Here is a 26527-nt window from a genome sequence, read left to right as displayed (position 1 = left end):
GACTTGTCTTTCAGCACACAGGGACAGGCTGTTCCTGTGCCCTCAAGATCTCTGTTTTGAGGCACGCCCACCATTCCTAGACTCCTTTGTTTTTAAGGGCTGCTTCCCAAGGAACTCTAAATTAAAGTCTCCTAAATAGGCCAAAGTCTGCCCTCCAGAAGTCCAAGGTAAAAGTCTCATTGATGCTCCTCCTGATTTCAACAAATGTTGAGAACTCTCTAATTTTATGATCACTATGCCCCAAGAAGCCTCCAACCACATCTCCCAGCAGCCCATCTCTATTTGCAAACAACAGGTCTAACACAGTCCCTCCCCTGCTGGGCTCAAAATAGAGTGTTGTTATGATACTTTAAAAAAGGCATGAAAACATGATTGGTCACTTAAAACACAGCATAAATTCTCTTCTGGCCTTTTTTGTTCATCAACCTATTAGTTACTTTTTCTCCTCAGAGCTCTCTGCCCTCCTGCAGCTCCTTTCCTAGGCTTCTGTCCTCTCTACTCTGCTGCATCCTGAGGTCACACTACTGTCAGGATGCTTTACATTGTATTTTGTGTGTGCAGTTGTTTACATGAGTATATACGTAATTTTAAAAATTTACCAAAAGATAGTTGGGATGTTTTGACAAATTTTTCTCTAATTTATAAAAAAATCAAAACTGCTTAAGAAGAACCATTACATAGACCCAAGTTCATACCCACTCTCACAAGTTTGTCTCTTTCCTTTAGTTCTCACAGACCAGGTGCTTCTTATCTTATTATAACTGACAAGACAACTGCTTTGAACATTGTTCCAACAGTACAGTTGGAGCTATTATTAGTCTCGTTCAACATGATCTTAACCTCATTAATTAAAAAATAAAATCATTCCTGAGGTTATCCATTCAATCAGGTGTCTCTGGTTATTCAGTACTGGTGCACTAAATTGGAAAACACATCAGCTTCAAGTAGAGATAATTTCCTCTTGTGGAAAGCTGATACTGACAGGAGTTAGTGCTGCTGTGTAACAGATGGAATAGATGTTCTTTAACTTGCACCTCCCTGTGGCTAATATCTTTATTCCACAAAAGGTTTAGTGTGTAAATGGGATAACAATTTTTTTTTTTTTGCTTTATGTGGAAAAGACACATGTATTGCTCTTAACTAAATGTTCTGCATTAAGCCCCAAGAAGCCTTTTTATTTCTTTTTCTTCCAAGTTTATGGCCTGCATTATGATCCTGACAGTTAAATCCTACAGATGATTTAAACATTAAATCCAAACAGGTTTCTAGAAAACACCACAGTGTGTTGTTGAAATTACTCCAAAACATTTAGAATTTAATGGAGGGTTATATTTCTACTACAGAACTCCGAGACTGATTGAAAATTACGACAAAAGATTATTGCTCAATTAAATGCCATAGTGGCTTCCTGCAAGAGAAAGGATGTGTGAAAAAAGTCTAGATATACTAGCACACATTTTCACAGTATCTGTGTGTGGTATTGAGATATTGCTATCTTTAACAGCTATTGATCACCCGCTGTTTTACTTCAAAGAATGCAGCCTCATCAAAAGGCCTTTTTTCACATCTGTATTTGATCAAGTACAGCTACAGCTGCTCAAAACCATGTCAGTTTCTTCCATTTTGACTTAAATTTTCATTACATAAATGCAGAAGATACAAAAATGAGTCAGCATTTTTTAAAATGGCCTAGATCTGTATTTTGAAAATGTACAATTTGACAGAATACATCCTATCAGTAGATTTATGCAAACCCCTACAACCATCTTTTTTGATTGCAAAATGCGCAGATCTGCCTTTTGTCTAAATTTTCAGGTGCAGACATATCAACCTATACATGCAAATTCATCCATATAAAGCAGTAGCCTTCTTTTCAAGTCAAGTTAAAGCTGGAATTCCTGAGCAGATGTACATTCAAGAACCTCAAGGATGATTATTCACTGCAGAAATTTAATTTATGCACCAAAATAAGTGAAAGCCCAATACAAAAAGGAATGAGACTAAATACTCTGATGTACCTATGCTCAGCAGCAACACTTACATACAACTGATGCAAATCTATGGTTTGAAACTATCCACAAAATTGCATTAAGAGACCAAAGGTCACACCTAGCATATACATATTTTTCTCTATAGCAAATTAGAAGCAAAGTACAGCTTTTTAATCATCTTCATAACTGTGATTGCTGCACAAAATATGTAGTAAATTTAATGAACATAATAAATTAGGTGTCATCTAGAACCCAGAAATTATGAACCTTGTCTTATCGGTGATTAATTGTTACAATATTCAATTATGGTTTTTTTCACTTGAAGATTGAGTGCATCCTGTATTTTGCTTATGATTTTGTTGTAAGGTTGAAAGCTACCACAGGCTGGGATATATGTTCCATATGCATGCAGAGTGATTAAGTCTGCCCTCAACCTCTCTTTCATCAACTGAACAGGTTGAGCTCTTTAATCTTCAGTTTATAAGTTTTGTATAACAACCTTTGGAACATTCATGTTTCTCCCTTGAATTCCTTCCAAGATACATCCTTTTGAAAGTATTTTCTGATAGCAAGATACTCTAGAAAATGTTGTGCTAATACAGTAGAGTGTAACCTCCATTTTCACTTTTTAATCCAGTATTTTTGGCATACCTTCACACCAAGAGTTCTTGTTGAGGTGGTTATCTACCCACAAGAGCTTCTAAATACTAATATCATATGATGACCAAAGAGTGAAAACCATTGTTTTGTAATAAGGACATTGTCCTAAGGAATCTTGCCTGGAAATTAAAAACAATGGGATTTCTTTTCCTCCTTCCCTTCTTTACTTTCCCTTAATTCAGCACAAGTCCCTTTTTACTGGCAACAGTTAATAATCTTAAATTGTTTTTATCAATCAGATATATTAAGATAAAAAATGTCTTACTCAACAGACTCTTCTGATGTAAGGTGACACCAAGGCAGTTACTATACAAAAATCACTTAGTAAAATCATAAGAGAAAGCAAGCATCTAGTTAAAGATGACCTATTTCTGTATTAAAAAATAAAAAAAAAACTACCTTCAACAATAAGGGAAGAAAATTTTAAAAAAAGAACAAAAAAAGGCAAAACCACGAACAACAAAGCACCCAAACTAAGAGGACTCAGACACTGCAAAACATTAGGATGGAGGCTAAAAAATGCTTGGTCGAGTCATTCCTGTTTGATAACTACATGTGTTGTTTGGAAGCACATAGGTCACCCCTGTCACAGCATACATCACAGTTGAAATAGCCATGATACACAGGGTATCATCATACAATGTCTGAAAGCTCCAACCCATACAGAGTAACACCATAGCACATCAGAAGGCTTCAGGTGTCTGCCCATAGAGAATAACATCACATCAGAAGGCTGCAAGCATCTGCCCTTCTTTTTCTTTAGCCCAACCTTTTATACCCCTGATTGTTCACACATTGCACCTGTGTGCCCTCCGTTCCCTTTGGTGATTGCTCAGTGCACCTGGGCACTCCATGGCTCATTGCTTTCAATGCTGTTCACCTGCTTTCCACAGCTGTAGCCCACTGTCCCAGGGTGACCTTATGATGCTTGTATCCCCATTCGTGTGCTCTGTTTATGCTGGATATTATGTTCTGTGCCTTCAAGACTGGCTCTGAAGAGTGAAAGTTTTGTTTTGGTTTCTTATCAGCCTGCTCACCCATGGCTGGTGGGACACAGAGGGACAGTACATAGTGCGGCTTTTGCTTTTTGCCCGGCTTTTCGCTTTGCTCTCACTTTTTGCTTCTGCTCATTAGTTAGTTTAGCTAAGCAGTCAGAATTTTTCCCTGGACTGTTTTTCCTTTCCCTTTTTTGGAACTACTCGAACCTGCTCCGGACTGGGACCTGGGAAACACCAAGAGTTTGCACCTTGTGGCTGCAGCAGCTGCCCCAGCACTGGAGGAACTGATAACAGAGTGACCACTTTCAAGAGGGACTTTCTGAATTTGTCATCTTTTTCAGAGCAGTGAAAGAGCAGTGTCATCCGGTATTGTTCATTTTGTGTGCTGGGGGTGCTGTGCCTGTCAAATAAACAGGTTCTTTCCACTTCTCTCCGAGGAAATGCTTTGTGGCTTTGCTTTCTGGAGGGGCCCCCTTTTGGAGTTTTTCTCCCAGATTTGCCCTAAACCAGGACACTCAGTCCCCACTCCCAGTCACCACAAGCTGTGTGCCTATACCCCCCCCAGCAAGCACCTCACCTGTTTGCGCATGACGTCCGTCGCCTGCATGATGTAGCGAGGGGGCAGCCCATGGCTCCGGGCCAGCGTGATCGCCTGCTCCAGGGTGACACTCAGAGTGCAGCTGCAATGGGAGAAAGAGGTCAGCTGTCTGATATCTCCTCAAAACAACTGCTTTTAAATCTATCCTCTTTAAAAAAATAATACTTAAAAAGATTACATAGTAGAAGTGCCTCCTATACCTCCCTCACCCATGCAGGCATTTACCTGAACAGTATAAGGTTTCTAAGATTTTGAGTGTAACAAGTGTTCTTGCCAACTTACAATCATATACATTTGTTTTGTTTTGTTCTTAAGGAAAAAAACCCAAACAAACAAAACCCAACTCCCCAAACATCCCCAAAACAACACACAAAAAAACCACATAAAAAACTTTGGCTTGGCAAGCGCACAACTTGGAGAGTAACAACCCAAAAAAAATTTTTTTGCAATTGTATAAATCCCTTTTCAGGTGCTTTCTGCATGTTTTACCTCCCCCTCCACTCTTAAAGTAGACCAATGCTTGGTACCAGGATCCCAATCTCTTACAATTAATTTATTTTCATCAATGTCTTGGCACATCAGTGCAGTGCAAAATTAAGAGATGTTTACCCCTTTCATAAAAGAAAATACATGAAAACTGCATTCCTTCAAATGAGCTGTCCTGTGCTGTTTGCCAATCTTTTTCAAAAAACCACTTGAGGACAAAAACTGATTGTGGTTCCTCATCTAACAGAAAGGCTGTCACTGTTGCATCAGAGCAACCAGAAAAGTTTCAAGCAGTAGGACAGACAAACTGCCAGCACACCAGGCAAGAAGTAGTAGGAAAGTAATTTTGAAGACACCATCTCATTTTCATTGTTATGAGGACAAGAAAAAATGGTTGGTTTCTCATGCAACCAAGACCACAGCCGTAGAAAACTCATGGATAGCGACAAAACACCTGAGTAGAAACAGGTGCTTTTAGAAAGAACATTTCTGAGGGTTGCTAGAACCCAAGAGGTGAGAGTGCCTCTACTCTGCACCAGTAAATTGCTCAATGATTTTTCTCTTCACTACCAAAGTACTGAAACAATCAAATCTCTTGAACCAGAAAGATAGGTTGTACACAAAATTATTCTACCTCAGCAGAACCTGACAAAAGCTGTAATTTTCAAGTTCAAATAATAAAACTAAGACACACTATTAATTTATAATTTTGAGCACCCTTTTGGCAAAATTCTGACCAAAGTGTTCTGCATAGTTTATATATGCACATAGAACAGACAATATGTTTCAATCAAACACTTATCTTGCTGAGCAGAAGATCTGTAGGAGGAAAAAATGTGTCTGTACTCATTTTCTTACTGAAAAAAACCCAAACCCAAAATGACACATTTTAAAAACTGCTTAAGCTAATTTCTGGACTGCAAGAAGTTTCACAGAAGCGAGCATAGAGGATACTAAATTTGATCTGTAGCTTTATTAATGGTCTTTCATAAAAAATTTATAAGCTAAGTGATTTTCCTTAGTAATGAGACAATTTTCATTCCCCAGTTTCTTGTATACACTGGCCTCAGTTAACTTGAGGCAAGAGTGTATTGATCTTTTCTGTTATGTGTTTGATTAAGGTGTAAGATAGCTAAATGTCAGATTAGAAATTCTAAACACTGTTTTCATCTTGTCTTTGAAAAGTGAAATATTGCACAAAATACATGTTCATAATATTTGCCAGGACCAAAATTTAAACATCCAACCTTCAAGACTTGATTGCAAAGGAGGCTTTGTTCTACTGACAGTGGAAAAAAGCAAAAGTATCTGAAATGTAGCTTGACAGATATAATCTAAGCCAAACAGAAAGGGCAAAAAGTTTCTCAGTAGTTATAATATGCATTAATGGGCTCAAAGTACAGCTCTCAAGCAAGTAGTTCCTGAGCCAAGTTTCCCAGAAATCCAGCTTCCTGGAACCCTTAAGACTGAAAGTATCAAAAAATTAAATTCCGCATGCATGTATCAAACTAACAAAAGAACCTTCTAAATGAAGGTCATATTGAAGAATTAAGTGCAATTTTGTGATTGAAAAAAGGCTGCCAAGCTGCTCCCTATCGAAACCTGATGAAATGGCTGATGATGCTGGACATTATGAGGCCTCTACATTTGGGCAATTCCAACCATGATTCAGAATTCATGCTCCCAAGTGTGTAGATAATGACATAACCAGAGTGAGAAAGCAGAGACAGCACAAAACAGCATAATAAAGATTTCTTTTAGAGGCTGTTATGAAGGTAGGCAACAACTACAGTACAGTTCTGAAACACATATGCTGAAATTTAAGATCTCTCTTCACAGCAAGTAAGAATAGCAATTCTAAGGATAGTATTTTTAACATGTCCTATGAAATTAGTAGCAAAGACACTCACAATGACAGCAGTGATGATGTTAATTATTATCACACCTCTTCAATAGAACATTTTAAGTTTGAGGTGAAATCCTAGAGCAATGCTGGTTAGATACATTCATTTTTCTCTTTTAAAAAAACCTTATTCATTAACAGATGTTAAAAATTGTTAAAATAGCATCAGAGACATGATTGCATTTGAATATACTGTTTCAAATGTTAGAGATGCAATTTAATATTACCAGATTTTGTGTTTCTCCTCTGGCACATAAAAGGTCTGATGAATGGCAGAGTTAAATATAAACTATAGATTATGGCTTTTGTCCTGTGATTAAGAAATAAGGTTACTACTTTCTAAATAAAAAAAACAGCAACACTCCAATAGTGTCATTTTAGTTGAACACCAGATCAGTGAGATGGCATCTTCTAACAAAACTCATATTAACCTTCCATGAGACTATGCTGAAGTGACTCATTTATCTACATACTGGTGCTTTCTCCCAGCTCTTCAAATCGTTTTTTTAATTAGTATATATCCCTTTACACAAATCAAACTCCCCTAGACACCTGCTGTGAAAGAAAAAATGCACACACAAAACATCAGATGGTAACATGGAAAAGTCTTTACTGGAATAGGGCTGCCAAGCATGGAGAGATTAAGCAAATGCAAATTTAAACCAATGTAACCTCTAAAATTTTATTAAACAATATCAAATCTGGTTATTCTCCATCTTGTAAAGTTCTTCTGGTGGCCTGAGCAAAGTTCAATATCAAAGACTGTCAGCAAATATGTGCAGTAAGTAATAATCCACTTTTCTCCTGCATTTTGAGAGCTGATAAACAGATGGTATTAAAGTTTACAAAGCAATCTGGAAGCAGTTCTGACCTCTGAAAGTATCTGGTCATTTGGATGCAATCAGCCCAGACCAGCCAAACAAGGAAAATATTTGGGGAAAAACCTCATAACATTCTGCTATGGGAAGCATAAAGCCCAAATCCATAGATTTAACAGTGTAAACAGATCAAAATCTGTTCTGACTCTCTCTCTTTTCTTCTCACCCTTTTTTTTTAATGTGAGAAAAACAAAAGAGCCAAATTCATCATCTCAGAATTTATGTCAGTTAGAATGACAAATTCCCTGCGTTGACAGATTACAACAGCAAGGCAGAGACATTTGGATTTCCCAGGACAACAGAGCTGAGAATTCCTCATTTCATCCATTTGGTTTCCAAGAAACAGAAGGGGCTGCAGCTGCTCCCAGCTCCTGCCTACTATCCCCAATCTCCCATCAGTCATGACAGTATTGATGTGAAGATTAAATACAAACTTTAAAACAACTTCTGGATCAAACCATTCTGAACTTGCCTGAAAAAGTAAGACTAAATGATTTTCTATCACCAATGTGATTTTCACTAAAGGGCTGCAAATTGGCTGGACAGATGCACATCAATCCTGAAAAATGGAGTTGTAAAGTACAAATACAGACTGAAATTTTCTGAGAAAATGATTTTTTCACAACAGTTTGTCTAATATCACCTGAAAGGAAAAACAATTTTGAGTTTGTGTTCACTACCTACAGAGGTGCCATGCAGCAAAGTACATACTTAGTACATACTTTTCCAGAGTAAAAAGGATCTAAATCATCCAATTCATTCTCAGCTTTCAATTAGGCTTTCAGCCATTCTACATCCAAAAATGCACCAAAACATCCCTTAGAAAAATGCCCTAAGTAAAAAATATGAGGTGAAACAAATTGGTTTAGTAGTTACCACAGTCAGAGATGTCAAAATGAATTATGTTCTATGTGAACAGGAAAAAAATATGAAAAGGGTGCATGTATGCTTAGTCTAATTAAAAACTAAAGCTTCTACTCAACATGTAATTTAATGCCATTATTCTTATTTTATTTACTTTTCTTCCTGTACATCATAAGGTAATCATTCCTACGTTTAACCACTTTTTATATCAACTACACTACAAGTAATCTTTTTTTTTCTGCTCTCATTTAAATTAATATGTATAGGAGGAATATTATTTAAATTATTGCATAAAGTAATTAAAAACTTAGTGTTTAAGTAAATCAATTTGGGGTAAACATTTTTGGGGGCATTTGTCTATAATTAATAGTGATGGCTGGGTAATATGAATTGATTCTGATGAACAATCTGAAGAAGAAAATAGACACAATAAAACTAAAAATTAAGACGAATGTTGTTCAGGCCTATAAAAAATGGGTGGACAAAGTATAGGCAGGCCTAATTGAAGATTCTTCCACAACCCCCTAGATGTTCTCATTGTGGAAATGTAAAGTAAAACTGAAGCTTCCATTCTCTGTGCCCATACACTGAAACTTTGCTGAACAGCCTTGCTTTTCAACAGAGGTAAATTTGGCCAAACATGAAGTATTAGAGAGAAAAAGAGCATGAAAATCATACACTAAACTACAATACTGTATTACACAATTCCAGTGAACCCTGCTGGAGTTTAGGACATGGTTATAGTCCCTTTATGAATCTTTGTGAAGCTGAGATGTTGCCAGTGTGGAAAGGCCACTATAAAATCAGTGGTGGATGGAACCTGTCCCCTGAAGGCCAGTCTAACATACAGAAAGCCATTATTATGCACATGAAGTGTATTAATTCCACTCTGAATCAAAAACAACACTTCAAAAATGATGGTGTCTGTGGAACACACACCATCACCACACAGAATGGCCCTGTGCAGCCCTTGTTCTGCTGGGATGAAAGGGATTTTCTGCCTTTCACCCATTAAGCATCAGCATGCAGGGGTTTCAGTCACAAAAGACACCACTGTGGTTACACAGTTGTGCCAACCTCAGAATAAAGATATCCCTACTCCCTTATCAGGCATACCTTCACCATCCTACAACAGGATAATCAAACCCAGCTCTACCAGATATTTTCAGACACAAACTACCAATAGATTTCTGACTTACTGAAGTAGATGGCATGAACTTATCAAGCCAGAGAATCATTCTTGGGAGCTAAGTATCTATTAGTCATATGTCAAATCTACCCTTGGTTAATGAATTTTTTTGTAGGTTAAAAACATATATTTATCAAAGTTATTTGACTCAATATTAGTAATTTTTAATAATGAAGTAGTAAACACAAAGGAAGTAATGTTAATTTTTTTTTTCTGCAGATTTAAAGATTATGGTCATCTAGTCTATTTCCATAAATAAATGTATGTATCCTTCCTCTTTAAAACAGAGAGACTTTCAAAGAAAAATTAAGAAAAAAAAAGGCACTTCTTTTCACTGCACATCATCTGTCAGTGTTAAAAAACTGCAGGGAGCATCTTTTCACAATCATTTTTCCTGTAAGATCTTAGCACCTCTAGTCAGCTGGAAATGTTGCAAGGAAGCAATTTCACTATTAAATGTTCTTTGCTTGATGAGAGAACAGCATTTCCAAAATTTTAAGCTATTCCATGCCTTTCATTTACTCATTTTCCATCATACTTGAAAAAATAAACAAACACAATCTAAAGGTATCTGAAAACCCAGCTTTGGCCATGATCTCTCATTCTGTGCAGAAAGTCTTTCCATTACAGGTTTCTTCCTCTGTAAGCAGGCAAGTAAATCTAGTAAGAAATTGTAATTTACTTCTTGTCCTGTAATAATTCAAGCTATTCACTTACCTCTCTTTATGCCAAAAATTAAAGCAGATCTGGTTACATTTTTAATTTCAGATTGTTTGAGAGGTCCTATTTTATTTTTATTGTAAAGTAGAGGATTTTGCATGAAAAACACCAGTTTCAAAGACCTGGACTGCAGATAAGGCAATTGTGCAAGAACTGAAGCATGAAAGGACGATTCTAGAGAGCACAGTAATAGCATTGTGTGTCAACCCTGCTGCTAAACATCCATAATGTTAAATAAAGACCAAATAGAAAAAAAGCACACCTTCAAATCTGTACTAGTAATGACTGAGATTAATCTTTTCTGTCTCACTGCATTTAATGCACTTCTCTGCATTTTCAGATTGCATTTTAAACAAAATAGTGTCTCAGAATTTAAAACATGCAAGAGAACAGTGAGACTAAAGTCCATCCAGTGTATGTAATAGATACACTAGAGGTGAAAAAGCAAAAATGTACCAGATTGCCTATGAAAGACAAATATAGAGCAAAACAAAACAATTACTGCTGTAGGAACAGCATAGCACTATTTGTGCTAAATGTCTTGCCTATTTTATTTTAAGACAAATTCTCACATATTTCAAAATTATTTAGTTGGTTTTAGGTAGTAGCCAGCACAGAATGTAATACCCTTTTATCCTAAGCTCTAAATTATCCTGTTCTACCATCCTAAATAATACTCTATTATCCCAAGTAATTATTTTACACAAAGAGAAGTTTGTTTATGCCTCAGTGGGTATGGTATCATAAAAATATACTAATTGTAGACAGACATAACAGAACTACCATTTAAAAAATAAAAGAGAATCTTGACTAAATGGGAAGGTAGCAGGACTAAAAGCCCAGTTAAGACCAGATGGCTGGAGAAGGGTATGGATTAGTTTTTCAGTCTATGCTAGCCTGTCTCCTGAAAGTAGTCCCATCAATCCCTGAAAGCTTTCTTACCAGGGAGTTTATAGCCTAAATACAGCTGCAAAACTCCAAGGATTTTCTTTGTAGCATGCACTCGCTGAGCTCAGAACTAAATTCTTAGAGGAAAATTTCTGAATCTGAAAGGAAGCATTCTTATGCTAGAATGTCAAAAACACAAATTCAGGGTACCTATTTTTCACCTTGTTTGATTTGATTCACAGAAAGGCAGCTGGCCATGATGGACAGCTTATGGTGCTACTCTGCTTTGCAAAAAATGTGGAAGATGAAGCAGGTTTGGCTGGATTGCAGGACCACTGCCAGCTACAGGAGACAGCATAATCAACACTTGGCAAAACCTGCCTCATTCTTCAGCCAAGTGTCTGCCAGCCAGAGCCCCACTGCTTGAAGGATGGTAACACTAAGGAGAGAATCTCTGCAGGGGAAATTAAAATTCAGAAAAGAAAATAAGACTGTGATTTTTCTGGGTTTCATCAAGATTATTGAAGATTTTTCCCTTGATCCTCCAGGAAACGCAAAAATTTAAATAAACTTGGGATTTGTTTCATTTGGATGCTTTAAATTATTCCTTTGAGCCTGTAAGGCCTATGGTCCCTGAACAGACTTCTGCAGCTGCTGCACCTAATTTCATTTTGGCACAGAAAAAGGCAAGGACATGTCTGTGCAGTGCAGTCTTGCTCTTCTCCCTCAAGCAGGAGCTAGAATTGTGATTCAATAAAATTTAAAAGTGCCTTTCATCACCTGCATTTGTACAGACTGATAGCAACTTCAAACAGAATGAACACAAGCAAAGAAAGCAGAACGTTGTTTACAGGGTGACAGCTGGCTGGCAGGCAGAAATATAATTATGAAAGACAAAAAAGGTAAAATAAAAATGCAAACTATTGATTTCTCAAACTAATTCAGAGCTCTGTTCCTCTTGTTGATCAACAAGGCATGTTCGCTTATGATAATCCAAGGGAGGTTTGTGGCACTCACACATCACTCAGGACAGTGAAGGTTAAAGGGACTTATTCTCCCCCCATCCTTGGTTTTCTGGTGCTCAAAATGTATTTGGAAAGAACTGCTGTCTGAAATAGATATAGGATTGCAGGCTTTAATGTAAATTGGTAAACATATTGTCGTAATAAAAATCAAAGAAAAGCAATCACCAGCAATTCAAAATCCCCAGCATTATCTGGGATATGGGGATGAAAGTATGAACTCTGTCAAGCTGTTTTAGCCTAGTGCAGCGTAAAAAGCAATTTAATATGGATCACAGAGAAGTCAGAAACCAAGACACTGCTGATCCAGAGATCAGCAATCACTGTCAAAGCAGACAAAGCTGCTGTTTCATAGTTCTTGGCCTCTTCTGCATTGGACTGTCACCCAGTGCCTCCCTCACAAGCTATCTGGGACTTGCTTCTGGTTAGTAGGAGCAGTGGCAAAACCTCCCCCTGCCCCCTTGTCAATCCATGACACCTAAATTCAGAGAACACAAAAAGGGCTCTCCAATAAGTTCAGTTAGTGATGAATAAAATGAGTTAGAAAAGGTGTGTGTGTGTGTGTATATATGTATATATATATATATATATATATATATATTAAATGTATTTAAACTTTGACAGATTAATGTCTTGCTCAGCTCCCACTCCCCATGAACAAAAGAAAGATGTTCATGAGTAGAGCACCCTGTACTCTTCCAGAGACTCTCAGACATTCACTCCCTTAAAGACCAATCATAGAAACTGAGTTAAAATGAGGGCTTTTAAAAAGAAAGTATGGGGGAGCCTTGCTCCAAGCTGAGCTTCATTTTTAAGCTGGCAAGACTGACAAATGAATAGATTTTCAAAATTTAATCTGCAAGAAAAATTCACATCTTTCCCCCATCTGTTCATCCAGTAGCATCTGTAGATAATACCAGTTTTCAACTCATTTACTATCTGTGGCCTAGTATTAAAAAAGTCATGAGCCATTGATCTGGGCCCAGAAAACGTGAAGTTCTGCAACTGATCACAATCATGGCCTTCACAGTATTTCATTTCTAAGAGCACAGAAAGCCAGATACACTGCTGAGTACAACTAGAGATATATACCCCCTCTAACTGAAAATCAGTAGCTGGAACTCTAAGGAACTAGCTAACAAGCTAAGGAACTCTATTTTGCAACATTATCTGCCCTGATTAAATACTACTCAAAAAACCAGAAGAATTTAGCCTTCAAGATTACTTGCATGATCACATGCAGCATCTTACTCTTTCCTCTTGTGTCCTCCTCACAGAATTTCGTGTTGCTGCAAGACTGTTCCACTCTGAGAGCACCAAGGAGAGAGTAGGTCCACAAAAACACTGCAGAATTTAGCACTAGAAATGCTGGGCACAAAATTCCCGGAGCAAACCAAAACCAGCTGGAAACAAAGCAAGCTTTCTATCTGGGCAAAGGCAATTTCAGAATGTCAAAAAACCAAAGCCCACTTAGTATTGGACTGTAGAGAGGTGTACTAGAGAGACCAGAAAGAGAAAACAGCACATGAAGTGACTTTATATGACTCCAAATGCTAAAGAAAAACTTCTTAATCTATCCAGTTTGCATCTGCAACAGCAATTTCAGGAAATTGTTGTTAAAAAATTTTCTTAGTTTTAACAACTCAAAGGGATTTATTTCCCTTAGAAGAGTAAATTAAACCCTTCTTGTCTCTAAATACATCAGTTTTCTTCTGAACTTCCAGGTACAAACCCTTGAATACCTACACAATTTCTCAAGTAGCCCATTCATTTTTCCTGGAGGGCTTATCTTGAAATATCTCCAATAATGCCAAGAGTTGGTGTTTCTTTCTCTGAACAGATGGTAGCCACAAAGGCAGTATTAATGCACAAATGAAGTAGCAGTATCTTGTATCAAAACTCAAATGGACTCACTGTAATGTAGAACTTGTCATGCTTTAGAGAAAAGCATCTTGCACCTTTACTTTATGTAAATAGATGATGATGAATCCTTTAACATCTAGACAGAAACCCACACATAACACTTTTAAATCCCATTCCCATACTCATAATACAGTCTTTAAAACGAATATGTTGATTTTCTAATTTTTTGTGGTTAAAAAATAGACTTCTATAGACATTTTAGGAGTTTTTACCTTTGAATTAGCCCTAGTTTTGAGTAGAAATCTGACAATGAATTCATTTTCATCTGAGAACAGCTCATGTTCAGATTTAAGCAAACCTGATCTTATTCAGCCACCAAATTATTCTGAATAATTTGTGACCCACACACTACAGGGCAATAGTTTATTTGGGTAGATCTGACTTCAGTCTTAAACTATCAGAATTTTTGGCACAAATGTACTGACAAATTCATGAAATGATGATCAAACTCAGAGGCAGTCTTTTTTCAGCTTAAAAAAACCCATCAGAATTATGCCCGATGCCTTTTCTAATCACATAAGACATGAAACTGAAAGCAAGACAAGGAGAAAAGCTGTACAGCCTCATGGTCTTCTGAAACAACAGTGTCAGGACACCCCATGCTCCACAGCATTTGCATCTTCCTCTGATATAATGACTACTGTTACATAACAAAGCTTTTTCCTGCTATCCCCTAAAATTGAGTACAGTATACAGTATGTTATGTGCACTTTTATCACTGACAGAGAGTAATACAAGTACTCTGTTGCCAACTCTCAAATGGCAAACACTTTCTTAATACAAGTTAATTTTTTTGGCTGTATATGGAGCTTTTCCTTTTTTTCATGCCTGATAATCTGCATTGCTTATGTTGCAATTGCCTTTTCTCTTCTTCCCTCCTCAAAACTCCTCAGAAGAAAAGATTTTACTTAAAATCAGGAGAAAGTATTGCTCATTCTAACTCAAGGTATTGGTAACCAACTCTGCTAAAATAAGGACTTCTATAGATCAGAAACTAAGCAGCATTTTTAACATACTGCTACCCCGATCTACAGTTTAGAATTCTCATGAGAAGAGCAAATTTTTAGTATCAGACTGCTATGTTAATTCTTTTGGTTTTGGGGGTTTTTCTCTCTCTCAAATTTTAGTCTTTACTTTTTTGGTACACTCTCCCAAAAAATTGTAATTTGCCCAGCTGGAACATAGATATATTGCTGCCTGTGACAAATACGATTAAGTACTAGAGAGTTCTGTGGTGATACTATTGTCATATATATATATTTGTCTATTAAAATCTCTTAGGGTTGATGACAAAGTTCAGTTGACCATAGGTCAGTCTAATTTTTGGTATTGTATTAAACGCATCAACCATTCTTCAGGCTGAACCTCTCATTATCATAAGGTGCACCTGCAGAAATGCATGTGTCTTAATTTCCTTGAATCCATCATCTTGTTTCCTTGAGTCAAGCTCTACTATTATTCCCTGTACCATACAAAGTAAATAAAAATTTCAGCATTTCTTGCCTGTATTATGAGTTCAGTATCATACGTATTGTTCACCTAGGTAACATTCCTCTTTCTACTTTAGTAATTAAGGTTTCTGCCTTTTACTGAATTGAATGGGGAACAATCTCATTACAACTGCACAAACCAAAAGAAATTGTACTGTCCATTTCTGCCAATCACTGCAAGCACAGTTCTAGAATTTCCACAAATCTTTCAAGTGCACCTGCTATTTCATGTAAGATATTCGATATTTAATGTAAGATCCATCTCTGAAAAGAGCAGCAGTCCTCAACCTGCAGCGACGGAGTGCCTGACTGCCAAAAAAGGAGGAAAAAACCACTGGTCCTACCGGTGAACCCCGCTGTTGCACATAATGATGTGGCAGGCTCCCAGCCTGCTGCAGAGCTCGGACGAGACCGAGAGCAGCCCGACGCCGGAGGCGCTGCAGGCGGTGTAGGCGCAGGCGGCCGTGCGCTTGGAGCGGATGAAGGACCCGATGAGCCGGTACAGCTCTTCCAGGCAATTGAGAGGCCTCATCAGCTGCGAGGGAGGAACAGAGAGGTATCTGAATAGTTGCTCCTGAGCGCACGTGAAATACTCCATCAGAGCAAGTCATCAGAGATGCAGGTAGAACACCAGGTCTGGCTGAGAAAGCCAAATTCCATGACATAAATACCAAACACAGAGTATTCTGAGACACGACAACTTCCTAAAGCTTTTCAGTTCTTCCCATCACTGACTGTTTCCTTCCCAGTCCCTGCCTATGGAAGTGTTTTTCACTTCAATAGACTCAATTTACCCATGAGTGCTGTTTCCATTAATGGACTGGGAAAGAAGGGAAGACATAAAGAAGCAACATACAACTGTACACATATACAGGAAGATACCAAGACTTAATTGACTTGCTGAGAAAATCAGCTTACATTTATGACAACGCTGTCTTTTATTTGTCAAATGTCTAGTTCCTAATCCTGACTAACATCAAAAAATAAAAATTAACAGATGTGACAAAAATATACTACAAAGCAAAACCAGTTAAATTTGTAGTAAGACTTAAAATAATCCCAGCATTACTGTACTAAGAATAAATGAAGTAAAGAAGGCAGCTTTCAAGTGCAAAGCTTGTGTCAGAAGAGAAGCATTCAAAAGTGGTCTAGCAATGAAAACCAGTATCTCATGGTGCTTTGTCTAAATGAGATGTTCACAATACAATTTTTCAGACCACCTAATTCCAAATTCCCACTTCTCTTTATTCCAGAAACACTTAATGATTCAAATAAATCCCCATGCTACTCAAATAATTAATCTATTGAAAGACAGATTAATTCCCTAAAGACAGTTTTAACTAGTTAGAGAAACAACAGCCTCACTTGGTCTTATGACAGTTATTTCATTGAAATGTATAGATGTCAAGAAAATCACCTATAAAAATTAGCATATTTTAACCTGGGTGCAAGCAAATTTAACTTGGTTTAGGTCCTACTGGATTAACTTGCATCTAAATCTAAATTCATTTTAGCTGGTGTCATCTACTAATGCAGAGCTATGGACAATGAAGTGAAAGGTGCAGCCAAAACTGGATCATGCACTCACTCTTGGCTTGCTCCAGTTGCAAAATAAATGCATTAGCTTAACCTAGCATCCCTTGGTCAGATGTGGATTATGAGATGCTTTGCTCTTGCCCTTGAACTTTTTGCTGAAATAGACAGGGAACAGGTTTAGAGGCAACAAGCACCTCCCTCACAGCTAACATTCCCTGCTGCACCTGTGACTGCTAGACAAGTCTGATTCCCCAGGAAGGAGTGGCAAATGTCCTTCTTCCCCCGTGTACAGTCCTGCATGGATCCGAGAAACAGGAACCACCAGTCTGTTAAAACCAGGGCTGATACTGACATAAAATTTTAGTCTGACATAGAGCTCAGCTGATGAGCACTGTTATTTCTCAAGCCATAGAAGCTCAATCACTTTCACAGGCAAGACCCCAAGAATTTCTTTATTTCCCCTGCTGGGGTGCAATACAGGAATTAACTCTTCAACGAGGGAAGAGAGCATTAAATGAATTTTTATAGCCCCTGGGATCTCTCAGTCACAGAGGTTTAAAGACAGATGAAAGCATTTGAAGAAAGCCTAAAAAAGAAGATTCAGAAGAAAGTCTTCTGAGCAGGATGCTGAAGGAGTATTTAATTTGGAAAAGCACTTCCAGCTTTCAGAACAAAGAATTTCTGCCTGCACCTGACTCCCCCATCCTACCCCACATGGTCCTAGGGTAGTAGCATTGCTCTGAAAGCACAGTGAAAAAGGGAGGTAATGATTCCTCTTCTCAAACCCAGATACCCTCCTGCCACACCTTTTAATCAGAAGCACATGGTACCACCTACCCCAAAAAACACAGGTGGGACAAAAAGCTGCAAGAGAGCTCCTCCTTTCCCCCTTTCCCCCCAGCTTTAAACAATTACATTTTTGATGGAATAAGTCTCGGTAATACAGTGTGTAACATGCAGAGTTTAATTAGGCACTTAACATTTTTATTTACCTTATCAATATAAGCTGCTTTAGATGTTGAATTTGGAGGCAAGTTTGACTTGTCCAGGTAGAATGCTCTGAAAGAACAAACAGACAGAGTAAGGCAAAAACTAATTGTTTCAAGTCCTGAGCAAAATTTCTACAAGGGACTATTCTTAGACACCATCCTAAGTTTGGAGTGTTTTTTACCTTATGGAAAGAGAGGATCAAGGAGTAATACAATAATCAAGAGGCACTATCACTCCTTCTTTTAAAGTAATTAAATAAAAAGTAATAAAACAAATAACTTTTTTTTATTCTGGAGACAAAATCTGTCCCTCTGCCCTTTGACAGTACAGTGCAAAATTTTAACATCAGTTATCAGAAAAAGCAGGGGATCTGAAAGTGATTTTCAACAAAGCTACCCATGAAAAAAAGGTTTGTGGCAACTGTAGAGATTTTATGAGTGACTTTGGGAAAACTGGCATAGAAACAGTGCCTGAGCTTCACATTCTACAAGGTTTGTTTATATTTGCTGTATATAAGTGCAGTAACAAAAAAGCAGAATCCCCAACATGAAACACAGCACTGACAGAGGAAACATATGTTCATAATATAAAAAGAAACAAAAAAAGCATACAGGGGACAAATATGCATTATACATGTCTTCTTCAATTCAGGAACCCTAGAGGAATTTTTGTTTTAACTTTCCCACTTACAAGCACATTATTGCTCACCACAGAGGAGTGATCATTAAGCATCTCATAGGTAAATATCACACATATCTTTGTGATAAGATCACAGGTTTTACTGCCTCTACACAAAAACTTAAATAAGTCTGTCACTGCCAGACAGACAGGGAGAGAGGTTGGACCAGATGATCTTTGAAGGTTGTCTAACCCAAACCATTCAACGTTTCTCTGATCACAAAACTCAGTCTGCTGGTAGTAAAGGTCCTAAAATTTCCTGTGGCAGCTGAAAATAGAAATATTTGGTAGGCTTCCCTACCAGTGAGAGCCAGACAGCAGCTACTAATGCAGAAACTCTGGGCAACATTTAAATGAAACAGAACAAGAGAAATCCAACTGAACTGTGGAACACATAGGGAAAAAAAAGAGAGATTCTCTAGTGACAACCTCAAGGTATCACTGTGATCTATCTTCACTGTGTGTGCTCAAGGCACAGACCTGACTGAAGGTCACAAGTGAGCCACAACCCAGGCTGGAACTAAGGACTTTGGCAGCCAAATTTCAGTTGCTCTACAGTATGAAAAAAAAAAAACCCAATTAAAAAAATTGTCTTCTTGCATCCTAGCTCTCAAACAAGAAGATCAGCTGGATCCCCCAGCCATTAAAGCACTGACTCATGTAGTACACAAGGCTAAAAATTGCTCCCCCTCTTATTTTATTATTTCATCTAGGAGAGAAGATACATTGTTCCACCCTTGCTGGGCAGGGGTGCTGACTGCAGATCTGAATACCTTGAATTATCTGGAATAATTGAGTTGATTTAAAAAAATCCATTCATTTTTTATTTGTTTGCTGTTTGTAGTTTTGAAAAACAAATTCTCCCAAATTTAAGGTTCGAATGAATTCCCTCAGAGAGCACAGCAAAGATAATCTAGTTCTGTTATTCCATTAAGCCTGTTGCATGATCCTCAATGCACTCTGTGTCAAAGGAAGCTGGACACTATTGAAAGGAAAAGAGGTTTGTAGAGAAAATTACTCATAAATCACTTTGAGTGGCCACAGCACATAAAAGCTACCTCAGCAGCAGCAGACCAACCTTTTCTTCTTTGTTAGAAAAGCTACAAAACAAAGCCTCACGCTGCTCTCCCCTGAACATTATCAGGCTGAAAGCCTACACTGCTTTTTCCTGCCATACAATAGGAAAATCTGCTTCATTCAGAGACTGTTCAGCAATCCCATCTCTTTGGACTGTTATTCCAGCAAATTCATCTGCATTAAATGAAACCAGAAACCAAATGTCGAACAGTACACTAATTAATGGAGTACATGGAAAATAATTAACTCAGGGTATAAAATGAGGCAACACAGATACTGGAATGGAATATATGGTTATAGGAATTCCTCCATTAATTCAGGCAATTATTCACTAACCTAAAAACACCCAAACAAAAAATCAACTTTACACAACATTCATTTTAAATACAAAAATATCCTGTTACAAGTGAAACTATTCCTTCCCCATCAGATAACACTCCCAGATGTTTCTCAAGTGCTTTATTTTTATTGCTTTTCATAAAAACTGTCTTCAGTATTTTACAGAACATGACTACCTGTGGACAGCATATAAATTTCCAAAGCACTTCGCTTAATTACTAAATGCTTGTTAAGGTCCTTAATCATATTTTATGGGAAAAGTTAATGGCAATCTTGGCATGGTGCCCAATTGGGACAATATTTTCTAATCCATTTGAAATGAACCAGAATGAAATCATAGTTCTTTGTCTCCAAATGTGATGTTAGTTTAGCTTTTAAAGCCTTGCAATTTCTCTAAGATCCAGCAGAAAAGCCTTCCTTAAAAAAAAGAAAAGGTAGATAATCCAATACACAATACATCTCCTGAGGACTATTGCTGTGTTTGACTTTTGTAAGATATCCCCTACCCAGCAATGTCAAATAAGAGGGACAAGTATCTCAAGGAAAACTAACACCAGGATAAGGTAACAGACATCTTAGGGTTCAAAAAGTAAAATCTCTCATAAAGATAAAGGCTTTCCCAAGATGTCTTCCCACAACCTGAGTACAAAGGAAATGCAGTACTGATGTTTTCTTAGTGAAGCATTTTACAGGGTACCCTCCAAAGCTGACACAGACATGTATAAAATCCTGAAAACTGAAATTTTGCAAACAGAACCCTAAGAAGGTTTCAGACCTGCAGAGACGCATTCCTGAGTAACTTGGAACAGAAAGATAATTCAAGCAAATCCAAGTGTTTAGTCTTACGCTCAATTTCTTGTGCCACTAAGCCCACAGGGTTATCCTAGGTATTTCTAATCTTTTTTTTGAAGTAGAAGGATAGTAGAGAAATAATTGGAGGGGGAGGTAACTGGGTTATGGCATTAAATACCACCAAGTTGATGGTTCTGCTCTAGAAAGGTTTTGCTTTGATGTTATAGCACAGAAGAATTTAGCATTTTATTTCCACAACCCGTGAGGCAAACATATAAATTAGTTCCTACTGTCCTCAACAGAAGCATGGAAATGGATCTCAATTCTACTAGATTTTTTTAACCCTCAGTCCCAAGATATTGAAGACCATATAGAAAAGCACAGTCAGCAATCTGAGAAAGGACACATCAGAACAGAGGTGTGGAGTAGGGAAGTGTGGGAATCCCTAATTATTTTCTTGAGCTCGAATTAAAAGCATATATTTATTACACAGATAAACAGCATCTCTCTATTTCTGTATTTATGTGCACACAAACTTTTGTATTTCTTTAATAAAAATTCTGTATTTATTTAATAACAATTTAATAACAATGTTCTGCCATCTAGTTTTTAACCACACAGGTGAGAGTGTGCATAACATACTTATTGTATATATGTGTGTATGTATATAAATTAATACATTGTAAATGCATTTATATACATCTAATATAGATGTAAAAGTTCAATTTTTTCTGTAGTAAACGTGTCCATTTTCTGTTATAGCAAATTAATTCATGTATCCTTCCACTAAACGGCCAATCTCAATAAATGATAAATTACCAAGTAGAATTACCATCTCAACCCATGCTAAGACTCAGCAATTTTAAATCATGACTCCTAGCATCTGTCAGCAATACAATCCTATGCACAGCATCACCAGCATCCTTAGTGGTTACAGAAAGTTTTCATTTTAACAGAAAAGCTTCATGATAGTGCCATGATTTTAAATTGTCAAAGAGCATATTCAATAATATTTTGACCTCTCACAACTATTGTGAAAACTGAAGTGCAGTTTTTTGAAGTGCAGTACTAAAGGAAAACTTTAGTACCATGTGGCTCTAATCATGTATATATTCATGAGCTTATATTTCATGAGTAAGCAACTCAGTAAGCCCTATCCCTTGGTAAGGTTCTAGCACCCTTGTAGTTGGCACTGGTGAGGCCACAGCTCCAATCCTGTGCTCAATTTTGGGGCCCTCACTACAAGGAAGACCCTGAGAGGCTGGACTATGTCCAGAAAAGGGCAATGAAGAAGGAGAAAAGCCTGGAGCACAAGTCTTACAAGGAGCAGCTGAGGGAGCTGGGGTTGTTTAGCCTGAAGAAAAGGATGCTCAGGGGAGATCTTACTGTTCTTCTCGTAATGAGGTGGGGGTTGGCCTCTTCTCCCACACAAGGAGTGATAGAACAAGAGGAAATGGCCTCAGTTTGTGCCAGGGGAGGATTAGATTGGTTATTAGGAAAAGCTGGGACAGATTGCCCAGGGACATGATTGAGTCAGTATCCCTGAAAGTATTCAAAAGACGTGTAGACATGGACTCAAGGACATGGTTTAGTGGTGGACTTGGCAGTGCTGGGTTAGCAGTTAGACTCAATCTTAAAGGTCTTTTCCTAAGAAAAGACCTACCAAACCTAAACAATTCTATGATTCCTGGCATAACCCCATCACCAGCTTTTGTCAGTCCCTACTGATGTAATGGTTTAGGAATTGTATTCTCCAGTTCAGTCTTTCCTCTGAAACACTCCAAGCCACGCACCATCATTCACTCCCTGATCCCCTGCAGGGAGCTGGAGAGGAGAACTGGGGACACAAAAGGTAAAGATCACAGGTTGAGATAAGAACAATTTACTAGAAACAGCAGTGGGCCAAGAAAACAAACAGTAAGAGCAACAATATTAATGACAAAAGTGTACAGAAGAAAGACTGATTCCCACACAAAAATGGTCTCTGTGGAGCCCACAATCCAACCACAGCCATGCCACCCCATGCTTCCTCTGGCTCAGGACCAGCACCACATTTACTCCACTAGAAAGAACCCTTTCTCCTTGGAAGAGACTCCCTTCCCCTGCCCCTGGCAATGATGTAAGGTGGTCTAGAACAATCTCCAGGTCCTAGCCATGGCCTTCCTGGCTGCTGCAAAAATTAACCCTGTCCTGGCTGCGAACAGGACAGTCATTATTTCCCTCTACTGTGGGAAATAGTGCAGGCTTTGGTGAAGGGGATATGACTGTATGGTGAGGCAAGAAAAATACAAAGAGAAGAGAAAAGTTAATCAGGTTTAATAATGCATTTAAATACTTACAAGTGGGGAGGGGTATTAAGAAAATTTCAAGAAATGAAACTTAAGGACTTCCTTGGCAAAAATCTGCTTTAGTGGACTAGACTGGGAGTACAACAGGGACACAAACTCTCAACTCTTGAAAACCAAATTCCCAAGAAACTCTTAAACTAAGGGGAGGAATCTCCATAATGCTCCTCATTTTCCTGCAAGACTGCAGCATCTGGCTAAACTACTGGTCTCCCACCGATTTAAACCATCTTTAGCCTATCAGTAAAGTACGTTGAGCAACTGGCACTAGAATAAGCACAAGTATCTGAGGCAGAAACAGAGGAGGATGCTTGCAAAGCAACAGTCCTGCTATTGAAGAAGGCCTTTCACAGCCCTACTCTTAAACCTTTGTAAACACAAGAGCAGAGGATTAAATACATGTAAGCATAGAAATGTGAAGACAAAAAGTCATGGATGACAAAAAAAAAAGGGAAAAAAGGTCCAGTTTGCTCTATGTAATACTGCCCACTTTTCACCTGTTTTCCATTATTTAGTCTCCAGCGTCTCTACCTACATCCAAAGTCACTTGAAACCATCCTATTTGTGATGTGAAAGGGAAGTTCTTCGACCACAGACCAGTTACAGGTGCCCTCCTGCTTCTCCCATCACTGTAAAAACAGCCAAATCCACACTGAACCAAATAATGCTAAGTAATTGCTTCCACATTTCTCTTTCAGACAATGGATGTCTCCTTTTTAGCTCTGGATATTCCACACATGGAATACACTGTTTAAAGAGACAACGTGCCAACTAATCATCATGTGGCAGGGGCTTCAACTACTGTAGGCTTGGGCTGGATTCCTATCAGTGACCAGGAGTGAAAGAAACCTCTGCTCACTGCAGATACACATTCTCTGTGCTTGCAACAGTTAAGGAAAGCAGGATGGACTTGATGTCCACCTCAGTGAGCAGAGTCAGTACATATAATCTACCAAGACTCATAACTTTCAATTACAGAACACTACTGATAATAAATACTGATCCTATTCTGTCCAAAGTCTAAAGAAACAATTAATTTATATTCATAGAATGAGCACAGCATGGAAAAAGGAAAAAAAAATCCCAAACCTAAATTCAAGCCATCTGGCAATATCTTTTAGACCAGCTAGACAAATTTCATTTGCTTTTCCCAGGATCTCTCTATTCTCTCTGGTCTTGCTTCACTTACATGCAATGAATCTTAATTTCTGTTCTATCTAAAGTACTTCTCACTAAGTTCACCAGGAGACAAACTCAGTTATTATTTCTTTGTTATATCTTTCAGAGTGAATGCTTAACTTTCAGTTAAAGATTCTGCATTTAGAGAGAATTACGTCACAAATTTCTAGACCTTTGGAACCACATCTTAAAAATCTAAGAGTCATTAAATTTCCAATGTTTATAGTCATAGGAAATAGATGATAAATTTGTCTGTGTAGTATTGCAGTCCAGCTTTACTGCTGATGTTTTGAACACAAAGCTGTGTATCAAATAGGTATACCAGGAATACCAGGAAGCAGTTTTTGTATGTGATTTAGAAATATCTCACTGTAACAAAAAGAAAATGCTATCACAGCATCACTCTCTGACACCCATAAGTCTCCTCACATCACTCTTCTAAATTTGATGGCAATGACAGAAACTGATAGTTGCTCATTAACATGTCACACACTGAGCTGAGCAAACATGAAGAAAATACCCAGCACAGGACAAGAGCAGCACAAGGACAAGCAAGATAAGCTTCTTGACCACTTGAGCATTTGCTTTGGAAAAGCTTTCCACAGGAAACAGTGGGGCAAGAGTCTGTCAGCCTTAAGGTGGATTTTATTGTATTTACTACAGGAATTGATACACGATCTAGCCTTTTTGATAATGCAGGTATTGCCTTGAGGCTTCATCATTTTGTTTCAGAGACAAACAAGTTCTTTCTTTCATAGTAATTAACCAACTTTAAGTGGATACATCCTTTATGACATTGTAATTCATTTATAGCAAAGCAACTATTAGAGAACTTTAGTTCAGCCTCAAGCCATGAGTGCCATCTCATCTATTTTCTGCCTTGACTAAATTATACAGGATACAGAAAATACTGATCTGTCAAGAAGCCTGCAGCTTGAGAGGCTGTTGTGCGTGTATACGTGTGTGCATAAATAAAAAAGATGCTACATTCCTCAGATTTTGTTCCATGTTTGCAGATATTCTATGGGCAGAAATAGTTTCCTTTTCTAATCTTTCTGAAAATCAAAAGAAACAAGAAACCCCAACAACATGAAAACCTCCCGAATTGTAACATCCCTGAATAAAGAACTCAAGTAAATTTGCCATTGCTCTGTGGAAGATTACTTATGACATAAAATAAATACAGGAGGCTTCAGACAGAAAAATTGTTTGAAGTTACATTGTAAATGAAACTCTTTAAAATGAAAAATATTACATTCAGTGTAATCAGATGTTCAGTGTAATGAGGGTAGTTAGCTAAATCATTTATCGTTAGATTCACTGATTATAATTGCTTCCTTAGCATAACAGACTTGCATTTACCTCCCAAGAAAGCAGCAACATAGGGAGAAAACCCAACAAAAAAAACAAGAAAACTCAAACGAAATCCCCCTTTTTTTTTCCCTTTACTGCTTGCTTTAATTTTTCTTCTATTATGGCTGTACAACTGTCTACACAAGTAGCTGCCAATAAGCCTGGACACAGCTGACTTCAAAGAATAGTTCCAAATCACACAGAATGGTGGGCAGGAAGGAAGGAACATTTTTTCCAGACTTTCTTTCTCTATTGATGCACAGGCGAGGTAATTACTATACAGTGGTAATTAACACCCACACCAGTGGTGGGGATGTACAGCAGCCCTCAGCTGTCTTTCCCACAGCATGATCCCATCTTTGGAGTACAGAACTGGGTCATCATATAATCAGGGGTGTCACAAGAAAGTGCCATGCTGAGGATAAGAGAAAATTAATGGAAAAGCAGAACTCTCCTGACCTCACCTTCATCTATTATTTTTCTCATTTCCTCTGTATGTCCCCAGTCCTGGACCATAACATCAGAAAACAGATTTTGAAGGGGCTTAGATATCTAAATGCAAGCATACATTTCTGAAGAAGCATTAAAACTGTTCATCTATCTAAAAGCCATTAATTTCTCTTATTTC

At 37.8% G+C, this 26527-nt stretch overlaps 1 protein-coding gene across 1 annotated transcript in view; it reads right to left on the bottom strand.

Moving 5' to 3' along the window:
• PREX2 (phosphatidylinositol-3,4,5-trisphosphate dependent Rac exchange factor 2) overlaps positions 1-26527 on the bottom strand; it is a 170010-nt gene that overhangs the window by 11926 nt on the left and 131557 nt on the right. Inside the window, exons 36-38 of the mRNA XM_050971175.1 lie at positions 18139-18205; positions 15955-16145; positions 4227-4329 (exon numbers count right to left, since the gene is read on the bottom strand). Coding sequence (XP_050827132.1) covers positions 4227-4329; positions 15955-16145; positions 18139-18205 — 361 coding nt within the window. The remainder of the gene's footprint in view (positions 1-4226; positions 4330-15954; positions 16146-18138; positions 18206-26527) is intronic.

This window comes from Serinus canaria, chromosome 2, assembly GCF_022539315.1.
Source record: "Serinus canaria isolate serCan28SL12 chromosome 2, serCan2020, whole genome shotgun sequence".
NCBI classification, from domain to species: Eukaryota; Metazoa; Chordata; class Aves; order Passeriformes; family Fringillidae; genus Serinus; species Serinus canaria.
Note: the sequence above shows the minus strand (reverse complement) of the source record. Positions and strands in the feature narration are given on the sequence as shown.